Source organism: Dermacentor variabilis, chromosome 5, assembly GCF_050947875.1.
Source record: "Dermacentor variabilis isolate Ectoservices chromosome 5, ASM5094787v1, whole genome shotgun sequence".
Classification (NCBI taxonomy): domain Eukaryota; kingdom Metazoa; phylum Arthropoda; class Arachnida; order Ixodida; family Ixodidae; genus Dermacentor; species Dermacentor variabilis.
The window spans coordinates 4,060,840-4,077,669 of NC_134572.1; the positions used below are offsets into that span (position 1 = coordinate 4,060,840).

At 48.1% G+C, this 16,830-nt stretch overlaps 1 protein-coding gene across 1 annotated transcript in view; it reads right to left on the reverse strand.

The window, feature by feature from the left end:
• LOC142582180 (anionic trypsin-2-like) overlaps window positions 1–16,830 on the reverse strand; it is a 103,876-nt gene that overhangs the window by 15,886 nt on the left and 71,160 nt on the right. The window contains exon 5 of the mRNA XM_075691578.1: window positions 4,633–4,816. Coding sequence (XP_075547693.1) covers window positions 4,633–4,816 — 184 coding nt within the window. The remainder of the gene's footprint in view (window positions 1–4,632; window positions 4,817–16,830) is intronic.

Consider the following 16,830-nt stretch of genomic DNA (forward strand, 5'->3'; position numbering starts at 1 on the left):
TTCTCGCTGCAGGGTTAGAGGCTTTCATACATTGGCGTTTCTTGATCAGATCTTTCGTCTCCTGCGATAGCTTACGGGCATCCTGTCTAACGGAGTTACCACCGATTTCTATTGCACATTCCTTAATGATGCCCATAAGATTTTCGTTCATATCTTCAACACTAAGGTCCTCTTCCTGAGTTAAGGCCGAATACCTGTTCTATAGCTTGATCCGGAATTCCTCTATTTTCACTCATGCAACTAACTCATTGATAGGCTTTTTATGTACCAGTTTCTTCCGTTCCCTCCTCAAGTCCAGGCTAATTCGAGTTCTTACCATCCTATGGTCACTGCAGCGCACCTTGCCGAGCACGTCCACATCTTGTATGATGCCATGTACACTTTCGGCTATCCCACTTGCAGAAAAAGGTACTCATTATCCACATATTATTCTGTTCTGCAAACTCTACTAATAACTCTCCCCTGCTTTTCCTAGAGCCTATGCCATATTCCTCCACTGACTTGCCTCCAGCCTGCTTCTTGCCTACCCTGGCATTGAAGTCGCCCATCAGTATAGTTTATTCTGTTTTGACTTTACCCATGGCCGATTGCACGTCTTCATAGAAGCTTTCGACTTCCTGGTCATCATAACTGGATGTAGGGACGTAGACCTGTACGACCTTCAATTTGTACCTCTTATTAAGTTTCACAACACGACCTGCCACCCTCTCGTGAATGCTATAGAATTCCTGTATGTTACCAGCTATATCCTTATTAATCAGGAATCCGACTCCTAGTTCTCGTCTCTCCGCTAAGCGCCGGTAGCACAGGACGCGCCCGCTTTTCAGCACTGTATAGGCTTCTTTCGTCCTCCTAACTTCACTAAGCCCTATTATATCTCATTTACTGCCCTCTAATTCCTCCACTAGCACTGCTAGACTTGCCTCACTATATAACGTTGTAGCGTGAAACGTAGCCAGGTTCAGCCTCCGGACAGGAGGCTACTTAGCAGTACTCCTCTAGGAACTATCAGACATCGTTTGGTGTGTCATCGGCCTTTGCGAGATTAGAAGAACTGGTGAGGCTTATACGTTGCTGAATAACGGACATGTCCTCTATTGTGGAGGTCTCCCTGATAAAAGCAATACGGAGTAGGATTCCTAATCCAGAAGGATATAGCGGGCAACATTGACGAATTCTACAGCATTAATGAGAGGGTAGCAGTAGGTGTAATCAAACTTAATAAAAGGTATAGAATAAAGGCAGTACAAGCCTACGCTCCAGCATCCAGTCACGACGACGAGGAAGTAGATCAGTTTTATGAAGAGGTTGAATTAGCGATGAGAAAAGTGCAAACTCCGTATACAGTAGTAATGGGTGACTTCAATGCAAAAGGGGGGAAAACGCAGGCGGGTGAACAGGCAATTGGCAACTACGGCGTCGATTCTAGAAACGCTAGAGGAGAGATGCTTGTAGAATTCGTAGAAAGAAATAAGCTGAGAATAATGAACACCTTTTTCAGGAAGCGTAGCAACAGAAAGTGGACCTGGGAAAGCCCTAATGGTGAAACAAGGAATGATATTGATTTCATACTTTCTGCTGACCCCAGTATAGTGCAGGATGTAGAAATGATAGATAGGGTAAGGTGCAGTGATCATAGGTTAGTGAGGGCTAGGATTCACCTCAATTTGAAGAGAGAAAGAGCAAAATTGGTCGAGAAGAAACAGGCTAACTTAGAGGCAGTAAGGGTAAAAGCAGACAAATTTAGGCTGGTACTTGCAAACAAATTTGCAGCCTTAGAGCAGAGAGATGAAGATGATAACATAGAGGTAATTAATGAAACCGTAACGAGGCTGGCTTCAGAGGCAGCAATTGAAGTGGGAGGCAAGGCACCAAGGCAACCAGCAGGCATGCACTCCCAAATAACGAAGGACCTAATAAAGAAACGACAAAGAATGAAAGTGTCCAACTCAAGAGATAAGTTATAATTCGCGGAACTGTTAAAACTCATCAAGAAGGCGAAAATAAGCTATATTCGAAATTATAACGTGAGAAAGACTGAGGAAGCCGTAAGAAATGGACGCAGTCTGAAATCAGTGACAAGAAAACTTGGCGTAGGACAAACCAAGAAGTATGCACTGAAACATAAGCAGGGTAATATCATCAGCAATCTCGAAGGCATAGCAAAAGCTGCGAAATAATTCTATATTGACCTGTACAGTACCCAGAGGACTCAGGATAACTCCATTCAATACTATACTGAACAGGATACAGAAACTCCTCATATAACTAAAGATGAGGTAAGAATGGTCTTGCAAGGCATGAAACGGGGAAAGCGGCAGGAGAAGATGGAATAACACTCGATTTAATCAAAGATGAAGGAGACATAGTGCTTGGAAAACTGGCGGCTCTTTATACGAAGTGTCTACCGACTGCAAGGGTCCCAGAAAACTGGAAGAATGCAAACATTACACTAATACACAAAAAGGGAGACGTTAAAGAATTGAAAAATTATAGGCCCATTAGCTTACTCCCAGTATTATATCAATTATTTGCCAATATAATCCCCAATAGAATAAGTGAAACACTGGACTTCAGTCAACTACGGGAACAGGCTGGCTACAGGAAGAGACACTCTACAATGGATCACATCCATGTCATTAATCAGGTTATCGAGAAATACGCAGAGTACAATAAGCCTCGCTATATGGCTTTCATAGATTACGAAAAGGCATTTGATTCAGTAGAGATACCAGCAGGTATAGAGACATTGCGTAATCAAGAGGAGTATTTTAATGATTGGAAAATGTAGAGAGGTCGGCCGGATATTGGAGCATCTGGCCTGCTACTCTACGTAAGGGAAGGGGAAGAGGGGAAGAAAAAGGGTCACAATGGGGGATGATAATGGGAGGAACGAAGTGAAGGACACATTACATAACTGGTATCACAGGCGTGAGTCCAGGCCCGTGTCACCTAGGAAACGTGAAACTGCACGCACTGTCTCTGTCGCCTGCCAACTCTGTGGCCATGCGCCTAGGTGTACAGACCGCTTACGTAAATACCTTGAAAAATATCTACAGAGATTTCATAGCCACCTTAACTCTACACAAGAAAAATAAGAAGATACCTATAAAGAAAGGAGTCAGACAAGGAGACACAATCTCTCCAATGCTATTCACTGCGTGCTTGGAAGAAATATTCAACCTGTTAAACTGGGAAGGTTTAGGAGTAAGGGTCGACGGCAAATACCTTAGCAACCTTCGGTTTGCCGATTACAAAGACGGCGCCGAATAAAAAAACACGAAGGAGGGACACGAGACAGCACCTTCTTCGTGTATTTTATTCGGCGCCGTCTTTGTAATCATGCTTAACCAACTAGCCCACCAACACATGCTCAGTTTGGTTTGCCGACGACATTGTTCTATTCAGCAACACTGCAGACGAGTTACAAGAAATGATTGAGGACCTTAACAGAGAGAGTGTAAGAGTGGAGCTGAAGATTAATATGCAAAATACAAAGATAATGATGAATATCCGGGCAAGGGAACAAGAATTCAGGATCGCCAGTCAGCCTCTAGAGTCGGTGAAGGAGTACGTTTACCTAGGTCAACTAATCACAGGGAACCCTGACCATGAGAAGGAAATTCACAGAATAAAAATTGGTTGGATGGCATACGGCAGACAACCTTAGCTCTTGTCTGGAAGCTTACCGTTATCATTGAAAAGGAAGGTATACAATTAGTGCATTTTACCTGTGCTGACATATTGGGCAGCGACATGGAGACTGACAAAGAAGCTTGAGAACAAGGACTGCTCAAAGAGCGATGGAACGAAGAATGCTAGGCATAACTTTAGGAGACAGAAAGAGAGCGGTTTGGATAATAGAGCATCCGGGTATAGACGCCATTCTAATTGACATGAAGAGAAAAAAATGGCGCTGCGCAGGTCATGTAATGTGTAGAGTAGATAACCGTTGGCCCATTAGGGTAACAGAATGGGTACCAAGAGAAGGGAAGCGCAGTAGAGGACGACAGAAGACTAGGTGATGAAACGAAATGAGGAAATTTGCGGGTGCTAGTTGGAATCGGTTGGCGCAGGACAGAGGTAATTGGAGATCGCGGGGAGAGGCTTTCGTCCTGTAGTGGACATAAAATAGGCTGATGGTTATGATGATGATAGAAATAAGAAATGATAAAGCTATGAACGATATGCTAGAAGGACAACGCAAAACATAATAAGGAGGAAAACATATATATATATATATATATATATATATATATATATATATATATTATATCAATAAAATGATGACCACCGTTTAATGTAAAGTGGTAGACTGTCCCAGAAAGACCATATGGAAAGTATGCGGTACGTCCACCATAGTTACTCCGCATGAGAGGTAGCAAAATATCTCTATCAGACACAAGTGTAGTAAGATATATACTTTATCTCCTAGTGTCGTCAGGGATAACGGCTGCAAAACAGGTTAGAGCATACTGCGAGGCCTCTGAGCGTTTACAGCAGAAGAGGCGACACAGGGGGCGAGAACGAGATGGGACAAGCGCCCATTTCCCACTCAGTTCATTTCTCTTTTTTTTTTTTTTTGTCCCCGTGTTGCCTCTTGCGCTGTGTTGCCTCTTGCCCCTCACTCACTGAACTGCGTCTCTCCCCAGCCCGTGGCCATGCAGCGAGCCTTGGAAAAGTCCATGCTCTCGTCGGGCAGGCAGACAGTCTGAAGGTTGGCGTTACTCCCTTCCAGGTTCACGGGCTCCGCCAACCGCACCAAGGCGATGTCATTTCGGAATGTCTGGATGTCAAACTTGTTGTGCGTGATCATCTGCGCACCATCGTTTCCGCATATGAGTGACCGCTCAGTGATTCACGGAGGTCTACAAAAAGACGGTCCCAATATAGTATGTGAACATTTTTCATAACTTCTTCCTTCATTTGCTTCTCTGGGTAGTTTGAAACCACGTACAGTTGAATCTTTCACGGCGTCAGATGTTAGGGAGCTTTTGCGCGTGTCTGTTCTGCCCTATTTCATAGGAAAAAAATTGTTTGCAGTGAGCAACGTGCGGTTTTCAGATGGCATTTTCCTATTCAGCAATGATAGAGATGGTTCGCAACACATGATTGATGACTTTAGCCGACAAAGCGTAAGAGTAGGTCTGAATATTAACATGCAGAAAACTGAGGTAATGTTCAGTAGCGTGCCAAGAAAAGGAGAATTCGTGATTCGCGCTCGGGGAGGAGGGGGGGCTATAGAATCTATGCAAGAGCGCATTTATTTAGGCCACTTGTTCACAGGAAACCCTAATCATGGGAAGGAAACTTAAAAAATAAAATTAAATGGATGTCAAGTCATGACCAGCAACTTTCCGCTATCATAGAAAAGGTTACAATCATTGCATTCTATCAGTAATAGCAACTGGATAGAAACTCGGAGGCCGCCAAAGAAGCTTGAGAAGAAGTTAAGGACCGCGCAAAGAGTGATCGAACGAAACATGCGTAAGATTAAAAGGCAGAAAGAGGACTCGGAGAACAAATGGGGAGGCCGGCATTAGGTGTGCATTAGAGCGGACAGGGACAGCCGATATTCTAGTTGACATTGAGATAAAAAGATCGAGTTGAGCAGGACATGTAATACGTGGAGTAACTAATGTGGCTATGGGGCAGTGTGTAGTAGAAAGGCTCTGGAAACTATTGCAGTTCAATGAGAAGTGTGTAACATCCAAAGGCGACTTATTGCATAGCATATTTATGCACGTGCTTTTTCCAGTGTAAATTACTATCAAAGCAACATGAAATACTTAAACGATGAAACACGTTCTAAATATGTATGATTTAACGAAGGATTAGTTAAGTTGTAAGTGACGTCATTACACAGTCGAACCTCGATATAACTAAATTGTACTTGCAGCGGAAAACTTCGTTAAATTGAGAATTTCGTTAATTCGAGGTTTGAAAGTTTGAGCATTAAAAACAACTTGACAAATTTACAGACCATTTCTGGTGAGTAGTGTCTTGTTATTAAGCGCTTATAAACAAACTGCAACAAGGTCGGTTCATAATAGCGCGGTTATGAGCGCCGGCGCATGCGGTGCATATCGCGCGGCGAGCAATGGAGCGGCGGGGCTCACGGCGTCCGAGATTCGCGTCTGTTGTGTCGCGCGGTGCCGTAAATCTTGGACGCCACGCCTGACCACGCTTAGTGCCCGCAGCCGGTGCCCGCAAATTAAAAACAAAAGTGCAAGAAGATACGAGTGTCTTCTTGCACTTTCCTATGAGTATTCGTCCTGAGCAAAGAGAAGAAAAAAAAATTTTCAGTTTCACCTGAAAGGTGGAGCGTCGATGACGATAGCAAAAAGACAACTACACGAGGTTCGTAGTTTTATTGGTGTCCCGCGCCCTCAGGCAAACATTAACATATCTCTCTCGATGACTACGAACTCGCAGTCGAAACGCGAGCGAGCGCTTCGCACCGTGCCTTGGGAACTTCAGATTATGCGGCCGCCGACGCGTGGGAACAACAAAATGCGCGTGAGGGCACCAACTCTTTCGACTCGACTGTCCGCCGAGGGGTGCCTCCGAGATGAAGCAGCGCTTGAGAGGAGGCGCGCATTCCTGCCCGCCCCGTGCTTGAGTTGGCTCCCATTCCTCTCGCGCAGAAGGCGTCGTCAGGTCACGCGTTTCTCCGGGCGCTGCGAGCTGCCGCGAGGCCTGCTGCCTCTGCAAGTTGTTTGCCAATGCAGCGGTGTTTCCTGTCCACCGCGTACCGGCAGGCGCGCTTTGACGGCGGTTTTGAAGCTCAAGCTTTTCATGCAGAAGGGAATTTGAAATAACTTTTGCCTCGTCCGACATTTCTATAGTTTTTTTGCTAGAGCCACACAGGCCCAAGTTCACGCTTGAGATGGCCGAAAACTTTGTTAAATCGAAACCGTGTCACGAAACTACTTCGTTAAATCGCGAAAGAAAATACGCGGTGTGCAATGCAACTAATATGGGGAAATTAAAATATTTCGTTACATCCAGGTTCGTTTAATAAAGGAGAAATCAGACATCCACTCATTTGTAGCAGTTGCTGCAAAGGAAACAGCAATTGCTGCGAACAGGTGGATGGATGATTTTCCCTTTATTAATTACTTCTCCCCACCTTGCGGGTTTCGAGTCGTTGACAAATTCGACGCCCTACTACCTGCTAGCCACCAGGTTAGCTCAGATGGTAGAGCGGCTGCCCCGGAAAGGTGGTGGTCCCGGGTTCCCGTCCCGGACCAGGACGAATTTTTCTTCAACTGGGAGGCTTTTCTTTCGAGGAACTGGTATTGGTTTCCTTCGTAGCAATTGCTACGAAAGGCTGGATGTCTGATTCTCCTTTTAATAATTACTTCTCTCCACCTTGCGGGTTTCCACAGAACTATTACATCGAGGTCCGGTATATCGAAGTTCGACTGTATTTGGAGTGAAAAACAACGTATTTCATTTTTTTCTTGTATGTTTACTGTTAGCTAATTCACTTGAAACCAAGATGAAACGTTCATAAGTTCGCTTGCTATGCCCATGTTAATCAGTGTCAACAACTGGCCCGTGAATATTACGCTGATTGGCACTCTTTGGCCATCATTGGCCCTTGCGCCGCGATACCCCATACATCATCACTACCATCATGATCAACAACATATTGCGGCGGTGTCGTCAACGAACATGTGAGCTCTAGAATGTTGAAGTGTGTGAGGGAACAGTTTTACATTATATGAAAATAAAATGGGCGCTAAAACTGAATCCTGTGGAACTACGCCCCTTCTTTCTCTATATCCTGAATTAATACCCTTCATCATAACTTTTTTGTTTGCGTGAAGGCAGGTCAGTGGAAATGCATTGCAGTGAGCCGCTGTTAACGCCGCGACTTCTTAGCTTATCTAAATGTCCTTATATATATATATATATATATATATATATATATATATATATATATATATATATATATATATATATATATATATATATATATATATATCAGAAGAAGCCAACAAACACTGACACCAAGGACAACATGGGGGAAATTACTTGTGCTTTAATAAATAAAATAAAGAAACGATAAAGAAATGGAAATGGATGAAATAACAACTTGCCGCAGGTGGGAACCGAACCCACAACCTGCGCATGTCGCGTGCGATGCTCTACCAATTGAGCTACCGCGGCGTCGTTTTCCCGTCCACTTTCTTGGATATTTATGTGTCCTAGTAGAACCCTGGGAGTGTTAGCCCGCGCCACCACTCACAGACCTTGGCGACTTGTTGCCGGATTCGCGGGCTTCGAATCCGGCAACATTGATGCCTTCAGGTAGCATATGTGGGTTTATTGACCAGTTGCCTGATCTGATCTGATCTGATCTGATCAAGAAACGCCAATGTATGAAGGCATCAAACCCTACAGCTAGAATAGAATTGGCAGAACTTTCGAAGTTAATCAACAAGCGTAAGACAGCTGACATAAGGAAGTATAATATGGATAGAATTGAACATGCTATCAGGAACGGAGGAAGCTTAAAAACAGTGATGAAGAAACTAGGAATTGGCAAGAATCAGATGTATGCGTTAAGAGACAAAGCCGGCAATATCATTACTAATATGGATGAGATAGTTCAAGTGGCTGAGGATTTCTATAGAGATTTATACAGTACCAGTGGCACCCTCGACGATAATGGAAGAGAAATTAGTCCAGAGGAATTCGAAATCCCAAAGGTAACGCCGGAAGAAGTAAAGAAAGCCTTGGGAGATATGCAAAGGGGGAAGGCAGCTGGGGAGGGTCAGGTAACAACAGATTTGTTGAAGGATGGTGGACAGATTGTTCTAGAGAAACTGGCCACCCTGTATATGCAATGCCTCATGACCTCGAGCGTACCGGAATCTTGGAAGAACGCTAACATAATCCTAATCCATAAGAAAGGGGACGCCAAAGACTTGAAAAATTATAGACCGATCAGCTTACTGTCCGTTGCCTACAAACTCTTTACTAAGGTAATCGCAAATAGAATCAGGAACACCTTAGACTTCTGTCAAGCAAAGGACCAGGCAGGATTCCGTAAAGGCTACTCAACAATAGATCATATTCACACTATCAATCAGGCGATAGAGAAATGTGCGGAATATAATCTACCCTTATATATAGCTTTCATTGATTACGAGAAAGCGTTTGATTCTGTCGAAACCTCAGCAGTCATAGAGACATTACGGAATCGGGGTGTAGACGAGCCGTATGTAAAAATACTGAAAGATATCTATAGCGGCTCCACAGCTACCGTAGTCCTCCATAAAGCAAGCAACAAAATCCCAATAAAGAAAGGCGTCAGGCAGGGAGATACGATATCTCCAATGCTATTCACAGCGTGTTTACAGGAGGTATTCAGAGACCTGGATTGGGAAGAATTGGGGATAAAAGTTAATGGAGAATACCTTAGTAACTTGCGATTCGCTGATGATATTGCCTTGCTTAGTAACTCAGGGGACCAATTGCAATGCATGCTCACTGACCTGGAGAGGCAAAGCAGAAGAGTGGGTCTAAAAATTAATCTGCAGAGAACTAAAGTAATGCTTAACAGTCTCGGAAGAGAACAGCAATTTACAATAGGCAGCGAGGCACTGGAAGTCGTAAGGGAATACATCTACTTAGGGCAGGTAGTGACGGCGGATCCGGATCATGAGACGGAAATAATCAGAAGAATAAGAATGGGCTGGGGTGCGTTTGGCAGGCATTCTCAGATCATGAACAGCAGGTTGCCATTATCGCTCAAGAGAAAAGTATATAATAGCTGTGTCTTACCAGTACTCACCTACGGGGCAGAAACCTGGAGGCTTACGAAAAGGGTTCTACTCAAATTGAGGACGACGCAACGAGCTATGGAAAGAAGAATGATAGGTGTAACGTTAAGGGATAAGAAAAGAGCAGATTCGGTGAGGGAACAAACGCGAGTTAATGACATCTTAGTTGAAATCAAGAAAAAGAAATGGGCATAGGCAGGACATGTAATGAGGAGGGAAGATAACCGATGGTCATTAAGGGTTACGGACTGGATCCCAAGGGAAGGGAAGCGTAGCAGGGGGCGGCAGAAAGTTAGGTGGGCGGATGAGATTAAGAAGTTTGCAGGCATGGCATGGCCACAATTAGTACATGACCGGGGTTGTTGGAGAAGTATGGGAGAGGCCTTTGCCCTGCAGTGGGCGTAACAAGGATGATGATGATGATGATGATGCCTTCGCCCAGAAAGATCACGTTCTTGTGATGCCTGTGGCAAAAAGGACTTTCCACGTTGTTAGGGTTGGCGTTTGACACCACGTGAGTGAGTGAGTGAGTGAGTGAGTGAGTGAGTGAGTGAGTGAGTGAGTGAGTGAGTGAGTGAGTGAGTGAGTGAGTGAGTGAGTGAGTGAGTGAGTGAGTGAGTGAGTGAGTGAGTGAGTGAGTGAGTGAGTGAGTGAGTGAGTGAGTGAGTGAGTGAAGAAACATTTATTGTAGGTCCGGCGAGGACGCGAACTCGTCGCGCACCCGGCTAGTCCCACGTCGGGACCGGCAGGTCTAGCCCACCGGCCCGGTCGCGGGCACGCCGGACAGCCAGGATTTGCTTTTCTAGAGCGGGGCTGCGCAGAAGCGAGTCCCACTCCTCCTTGATGAACTTGGGGTATGTCGACCCACACTCCCACAGCATGTGCGCTAGAGTGCAGGTCTGCCCGCAGGAGGGGCAGGCGTCGTCGCGATACACGTCCGGGTAAGCCTCGTGGAGAACGGACAGACACGGATACGTACTGGTCTGCAGAAGCCTAAGCGAAACGGCTTGCGCCCTATTCAACTTGGGGTGAGGGGGTGGAAAGACCCTTCTAGACATGTAGAAGAATTTAATTATCTCGTTGTGAGTAGCGAGAGCGTCCCTGTGGCCGTAGGGAGGAGGGGAGTCGGCGCTTCTTGCAGAGGAAGCGCGGTCGGTGAGGTCACGCAGAGCCCCGTGAGCAGACTCATTGAGGTTCGGGGGAGCACCCTCGACCGACCCTACGTGAGCTGGAAACCAGTGGATTGAATGATGCGTGAGAGCATCTCGACTCGAGCTGCTAAGGAGACGAGCAGCTTACTTGGCGATGCAACCCTTCTGAAAAGCCCTAACTGCCGTTTTGGAATCGCTATATATCTCGGACCCACGACCGTCTAGCAGGGCGAGGGCGATGGCGGCTTGCTCGGCGACACCGGGGTCTGAAGTGCGAATGGAGGCGCAGTTGGAAATCTTGCCGCTGGAGTCGGCCACAACGATGGCAAAGGTCTTCCCATATCTGTACTCTGCGGCATCGACGAAGCTTGCTCTAATGTCTCGTTGCTTGATCTGTTTGAGGATGGCTGCTGCTCTGGCCTTGCGTCTGCCCTCGTTATGGACGGGATGGACGTTTCGGGGCACAGGGGCCACTTCGAACTTGTCTCGAATGCACCTAGAGATCGGGGTACTGACCATCGGGAATCCCGCAGGTTGGTAACCCAGCTCTTCGAGGATGTGTTTACCTGCCGCTGTGGTGCTCAGGCGAGTGAGTTGCGCGCGTTCTTGGGCTTCGGCAATCTCCTCGGCAGTGGTATGCACCCCCAGCATAAGGAGATCCTCGGTATGGGTCCTGATGGGTAGCCCTCTTGACCACTTTGTGGATGAGAGCGTTGAGCTTGTCGCGCTCCGCTCTGAGCCAGTTATGCATAGAAATTGTGTACGTAAAGTGACATAGTACGAAGGCATTGATAAGCCTGAGGAGATTGTTTTCCTCCATTCCACGGTGCCGGTTTGCTATTCTGCGAACGAGGCGGAAAGCGTTGTCCGTCTTTGCGATGATTTTGCGGAGAGCCGTTCCGTTCCCGCCGTTGAATTCGACAAACATGCCCAGGACCCGAATAACGTCGTACCTGGGTATCACCCCCCCCCCCCCCCCCGTCACAAGTGCGAAGACTGATGCTGTTTTCGGAGACTGGCTTCCAATCTTTGGGTCTGCCTCCCTTCTCTTTTCTGTAAAGCAGAAGCTCCGACTTGGCGGGGGAGCATCGAAGTCCGGTGGGGCGGAGATACTCCTCGATCACGTCGATCGCTTCCTGCATGGATTCTTCTACTCTGCCCTCGCAGCCGCTGGAGCACCATAAGGTGATGTCGTCGGCGTATATGGTGTGCTTTACGCCCTCTACGCGTGCCAACATCTCGGAAAGACCAATCATGCAGATGTTGAACAGGGTGGGTGAGATGACGGCGCCCTGAGGAGTGCCCCGCCCTCCGAGGGGCACATCGTTGGAGCGGAAGTCCCCAATGCGAAGCTTGGCTTTCCTGTCCGTTAGGAAAGAGCTGACGTAGCTATGGAATCTGGAGCCGAGACCCAGGTCTGAAATGGTCTTTACGATGAAGCTGTGGGGCACGTTGTCGAAAGCTTTCTCGAGGTCCAGACCGAGCAAAGCCTTGACGTCTCTGGAACGGCCATCCACAATCTGATGCTTTATTAGCCTCATTGCATCCTGCGTCGAGAGTCCGGCGCGGAAGCCGATCATGTTGTACCTGTAAACCTCGTTGTCTTCGAGGTACCCGTTGACCCTGTTGAGGACGACGCGCTCCATGACCTTGCGGACGCAGGAGGTTAGAGAAATCGGCCTGAGGTTCTCGATGTTCGGGGCCTTGCCGGGCTTGGGAATAAGCACCGTGCAGGCCATCTTCCATTCTGCAGGAACGACGCCGCTATTCCAGGACTCGTTGATTTTGTCGGTCAGGAAGACGATCGACGTGTCCTCGAGGTTTCTCAACATTCTGTTGGTGACTCCGTCTAGACCCGGCGCAGACTTGCGGTTGAGCGCGAAGATGGCCTGTCTGACCTCGGCAACGGACAAATCTTCGTCGAGCTCGGGGCGTGGAGGGCCTCGGTAATCTGGGAGTTGGGTTACTGGATCTCCGTCGCGACGGACGGGCAAGTACTTCTGCACCCGTTTTGCGACGAGCTCATCGACCGTGTGAGATCTGGTGGCCTCGTGAAGGGCCCGGGCCAACGTATGCCTCTGATTTGACGTTGAGCCGCTTTCGTCGAGAAGGTGCTTCAGCATACCCCAGGATTTGCCGTTGCGCACCTGTCCGTCGATGGATTCGCAGAGCTCGTCCCACTGCTGCTGGCATAGCGCCTTGCAGTGGTCATCGATGACCTTGTTGAGCTCCGAGATCTTTTTTCGGAGTCTGCGATTGAGCCTTTGACCCTTCCATCGGCGGAGCAGGGCGTTTTTGGCCTCGATCAGGTGGGCAAGTCTGCTGTCCATCCGCTCGACGTCGAGATCGGTTTCCACTTTCTTGGTAGCCGCGGAAGCGTCGTTCCGGACGCCTTCGCACCATTCTTCGAGGGTGGCGGGTGCCCTGGCTCTGCTGGCGACAGGTCATTCACCCTACCCCCTGAGCCGGAGCCCACGGGCGACCTCATCCCCTTCCCCTCCTCTCATGGTGGTGGCATCGTGTCTGCTTACCTCATCCCCTTCACCTTCTCTTGGCCGGACCCCACGGCGCCGGAGAGGTCATTCACCCTACACCTGAGCTGGAGCACACGAGCGACCTCTTCCCCTCCTCTCATGGTCGTGGCATCGTGTGTGCTTACCTCATCCCCTTCACCTTCTCTTGGCCGGACCCCACGGCGCCGGAGAGGTCATTCATCCTACCCCCTGAGCTGGAGCCCACGGGGACCTCTCTCCGTGCCTGTCACGTGTCATTCGACGGAAGCAAGATCCCGCCCACACTTGTAGAGAGCCTATTTAAGGGGCTCCGAAATGCACTTTGAGAGACTTCATACTTGAGACTTCATACTTCATGCTTTTCTTATTTTCTTTCAACTACCTTTGAATAAACAGTGCAAGTGCAAACAGTGCAAGTTTCGCACTAGCAAATCGTCTCGCCCCTGCTTGGTCACCATGATCTACCGGATGCCTGCAGCCCGCCGACAACGCCACGCTACCCAATAAGTAATGTCGGTCGAGCTTCGATAGGCAGGCGCCGCTACTTCTCGGCAGCAGTACGGTACGCTACCCTGGAGTACGCAACAAACTGGCTGGCAGCGATTGGGATACGGAATCCTGGAGACCCCAACTTGGACGACAACTACGAAATCGTAGCCTCCTCGTCCTGGCAACAACGTTCGGAAGGAAGGTGTCTGGATCATGACTGCATATGGTGAGTGCACGGCTTTTCTTCACTGAGATATCACTTGGCTTTTACGTATTTTTTGGAAAGTACATTGCAGTGATTTTTCTTTAAACCGTTGACGGAAGTTTGAGTACGTCAAGGTTGTATAGAGTGAAGGGTTAGCAGCACTAAGGGCAGCCATGAATTTGAAGGCACTAAAGAAGCCGGAATTGTTGAGCTTGGCCAAAGAGTTGGGCCTCTAAATTGCCGAATCCAAGAGAAAGCCGGAGATCATTGAGGCGATCGAAGCGACCGGGGCAGACGACGAGGAACTGACGGAATGCCTCGAGAGCATTAAAGAAAAAGAAGAGCGTAAGCGCCTCGAGGAAAAAGAGGAGCGCGAGCGGGCTGCACGTGAGGCAAAAGGAGAGCGCGAGCGGGCTCCACGTGAGGCCAAAGAAGAGCGAGCCGCACGTGAGGCCAAAGAAGATCGCGACCTCGAAATGAAGCGCCTAGAGATTGAGCTTCTGAAATCACGAGATAGCGAAAGACCTAGCACAGAGGCACGTGAAAGCGAGCGCAGAATGACAGACTTGATGGCACCCTACGCAGTAGGAGGGGACATAGGTCTTTTTCTGGTACAGTTTGAGCGCACGTGTGAGAAGGCAAAATTCGCGAGAAACACGTGGCCGCAACGCTTGCTTACGTTGCTGCCACGTGAGGTAGCTGATATTATCGCCCGCATGGGGAAGGAAGAAGCAGAGGACTTCGATGAAGTCAAAGCAAATCTGCTTAAAAAGTATAGATTATCAGCTGAAGCATTCAGGCGAAAATTCAGGGAAGTCGAGAAGACCAAAAGTGAGTCATATTCAGATTTTGCATACACCTTGGAGGTAAACTTGAAGGAATGGCTCAGAGAAGAGGGTGCACTCGTCGATGCCGAAAAGACAATGCAGTGCGTTGCCTTAGAACAGTTCTACCGCCGGCTGCCAGTAAACATCAAGCATTGGGTTCAGGATAGGCCAGGCGTAGACACTATCACGAGAGCGGCCAATCTCGCTGAGGAGTACGTAACCCGCCATGCGTTCGAAGGCAACGAAGCTCCTAAGGAGGAGGTGACTAAATACAGAGCCGACAAGCCAGAGCGTTGGTCGAAGTCGAATGAGTATAAAGCAAAGGAAAGGTCAGATTCAGTGAAAAGTAGTGACGAGAACAGCAAGGGAAGGGAGGAGTCACCCGAACAGAGGGCAGAAAGGCACAAGAAAAGGGCTTTCGAGGTCAAGAAACCAATAGTTTGCTACAACTGCCAGCAAACGGGGCATATCTCCGTGGGATGCAAAAATCCCAAGTTAGTGTTGATGTCACTAACTAGTAACGAGGAAAACCTGAAATTGCTAGAACCGTACATTCGAGACCTCGTGGTAAACGGCAAACCGTGTAGGGTGCTTCGCGACTCAGCAGCCACAATGGATGTAGTGCACCCGTCGTACGTTGAGGAAGGCCAGTTCACGGGAGAATGTGCTTGGATAAGGCAAGCCGTGGAAACCTCCAGTGTTTGTCTCCCTGTGGCCAAGATTCGTATCGAAGGACCTTTTGGAGTACTAGACACTGAAGCTGCCGTCTCGGCACATCTCCCGCCTCAGTATCCATATTTGTTTTCAAACAAATCTGAGGATTTGCTACGACGCAGGGGAATCGGGTTTAGTGAAGGGATAGTGCAAGCATTAACTCGTTCCAAGGCACGGGAGCTCGCGGCCAAGGCAGTGTATGAGGGTCCAGTAGTGGAGGAAACAGGTTTGAAGGAGGATTCGTCCACCAGTACCGAACAGGACAGCCCTATAGGGGATGATGCGGAAGGTACACCAGCTAATGAAGAAGTCAGCAAAGTAGCAGAGCCTGAAATGTCTCGCGAGGCAGAATGCAGGCAAAGGTTATTGAATGTAAGCCCTGCCACATTGATTGCTGAGCAGGAAAAAGATTCCACCCTGCGTAACCTAAGGCCTGACGCTAAAGAAGGTGTAGCCAAACAGAACGTGAAGTTCCTAAAGAGGGCAGGCATCCTTTATAGAAAGTACACCAGTTAAAAGGGAGTGAAATTCGACCAACTCGTGGTGCCGCGTCCCTATCGTGAGCAGCTCCTGCACCTGGTTCACGGGGGCTTTTGGACAGGGCATCTGGGCATTTGTAAAACAAAGGACCGCTTATTGCAGGAATTTTACTGGCCCGGCTGCTTTCGAGAAATAGAAGCATTTGTAAGAAGCTGCGACACATGTCGACGCATAGGCAAGCCCGGAGATAAGGCTAAAGCGCCAATGAAACTTGTTCCCATTATCACGGAGCCATGTCGCAGGCTCATAATAGACACAGTGAGACCACTTCCTGCGACGCAGTCTGGCTATCGACATATTCTTACGCCACTATGCCCCGCAACGAAATTTCCCGCGGCAGTGCCTCTCAAAGAACTGAGCTCGGCGGAGATCGTCAACGCGCTTTTATCTATCTTCGCGCGAGTAGGGTTTCCCGCAGAAATCCAGTCAGATCAAGGATCCGTCTTTACGAGCGCACTGACCTCGACGTTTCTGGAAAGGTGCGGTATTAAAATTATCCATAGCTCAGTGTACCACCCGCAGTCAAACGCGGTAGAGAAAGTCCACTCAGTCATGAAACGGCTTTTGCGAGCCCTTTGTTATGAGCACAAAGCC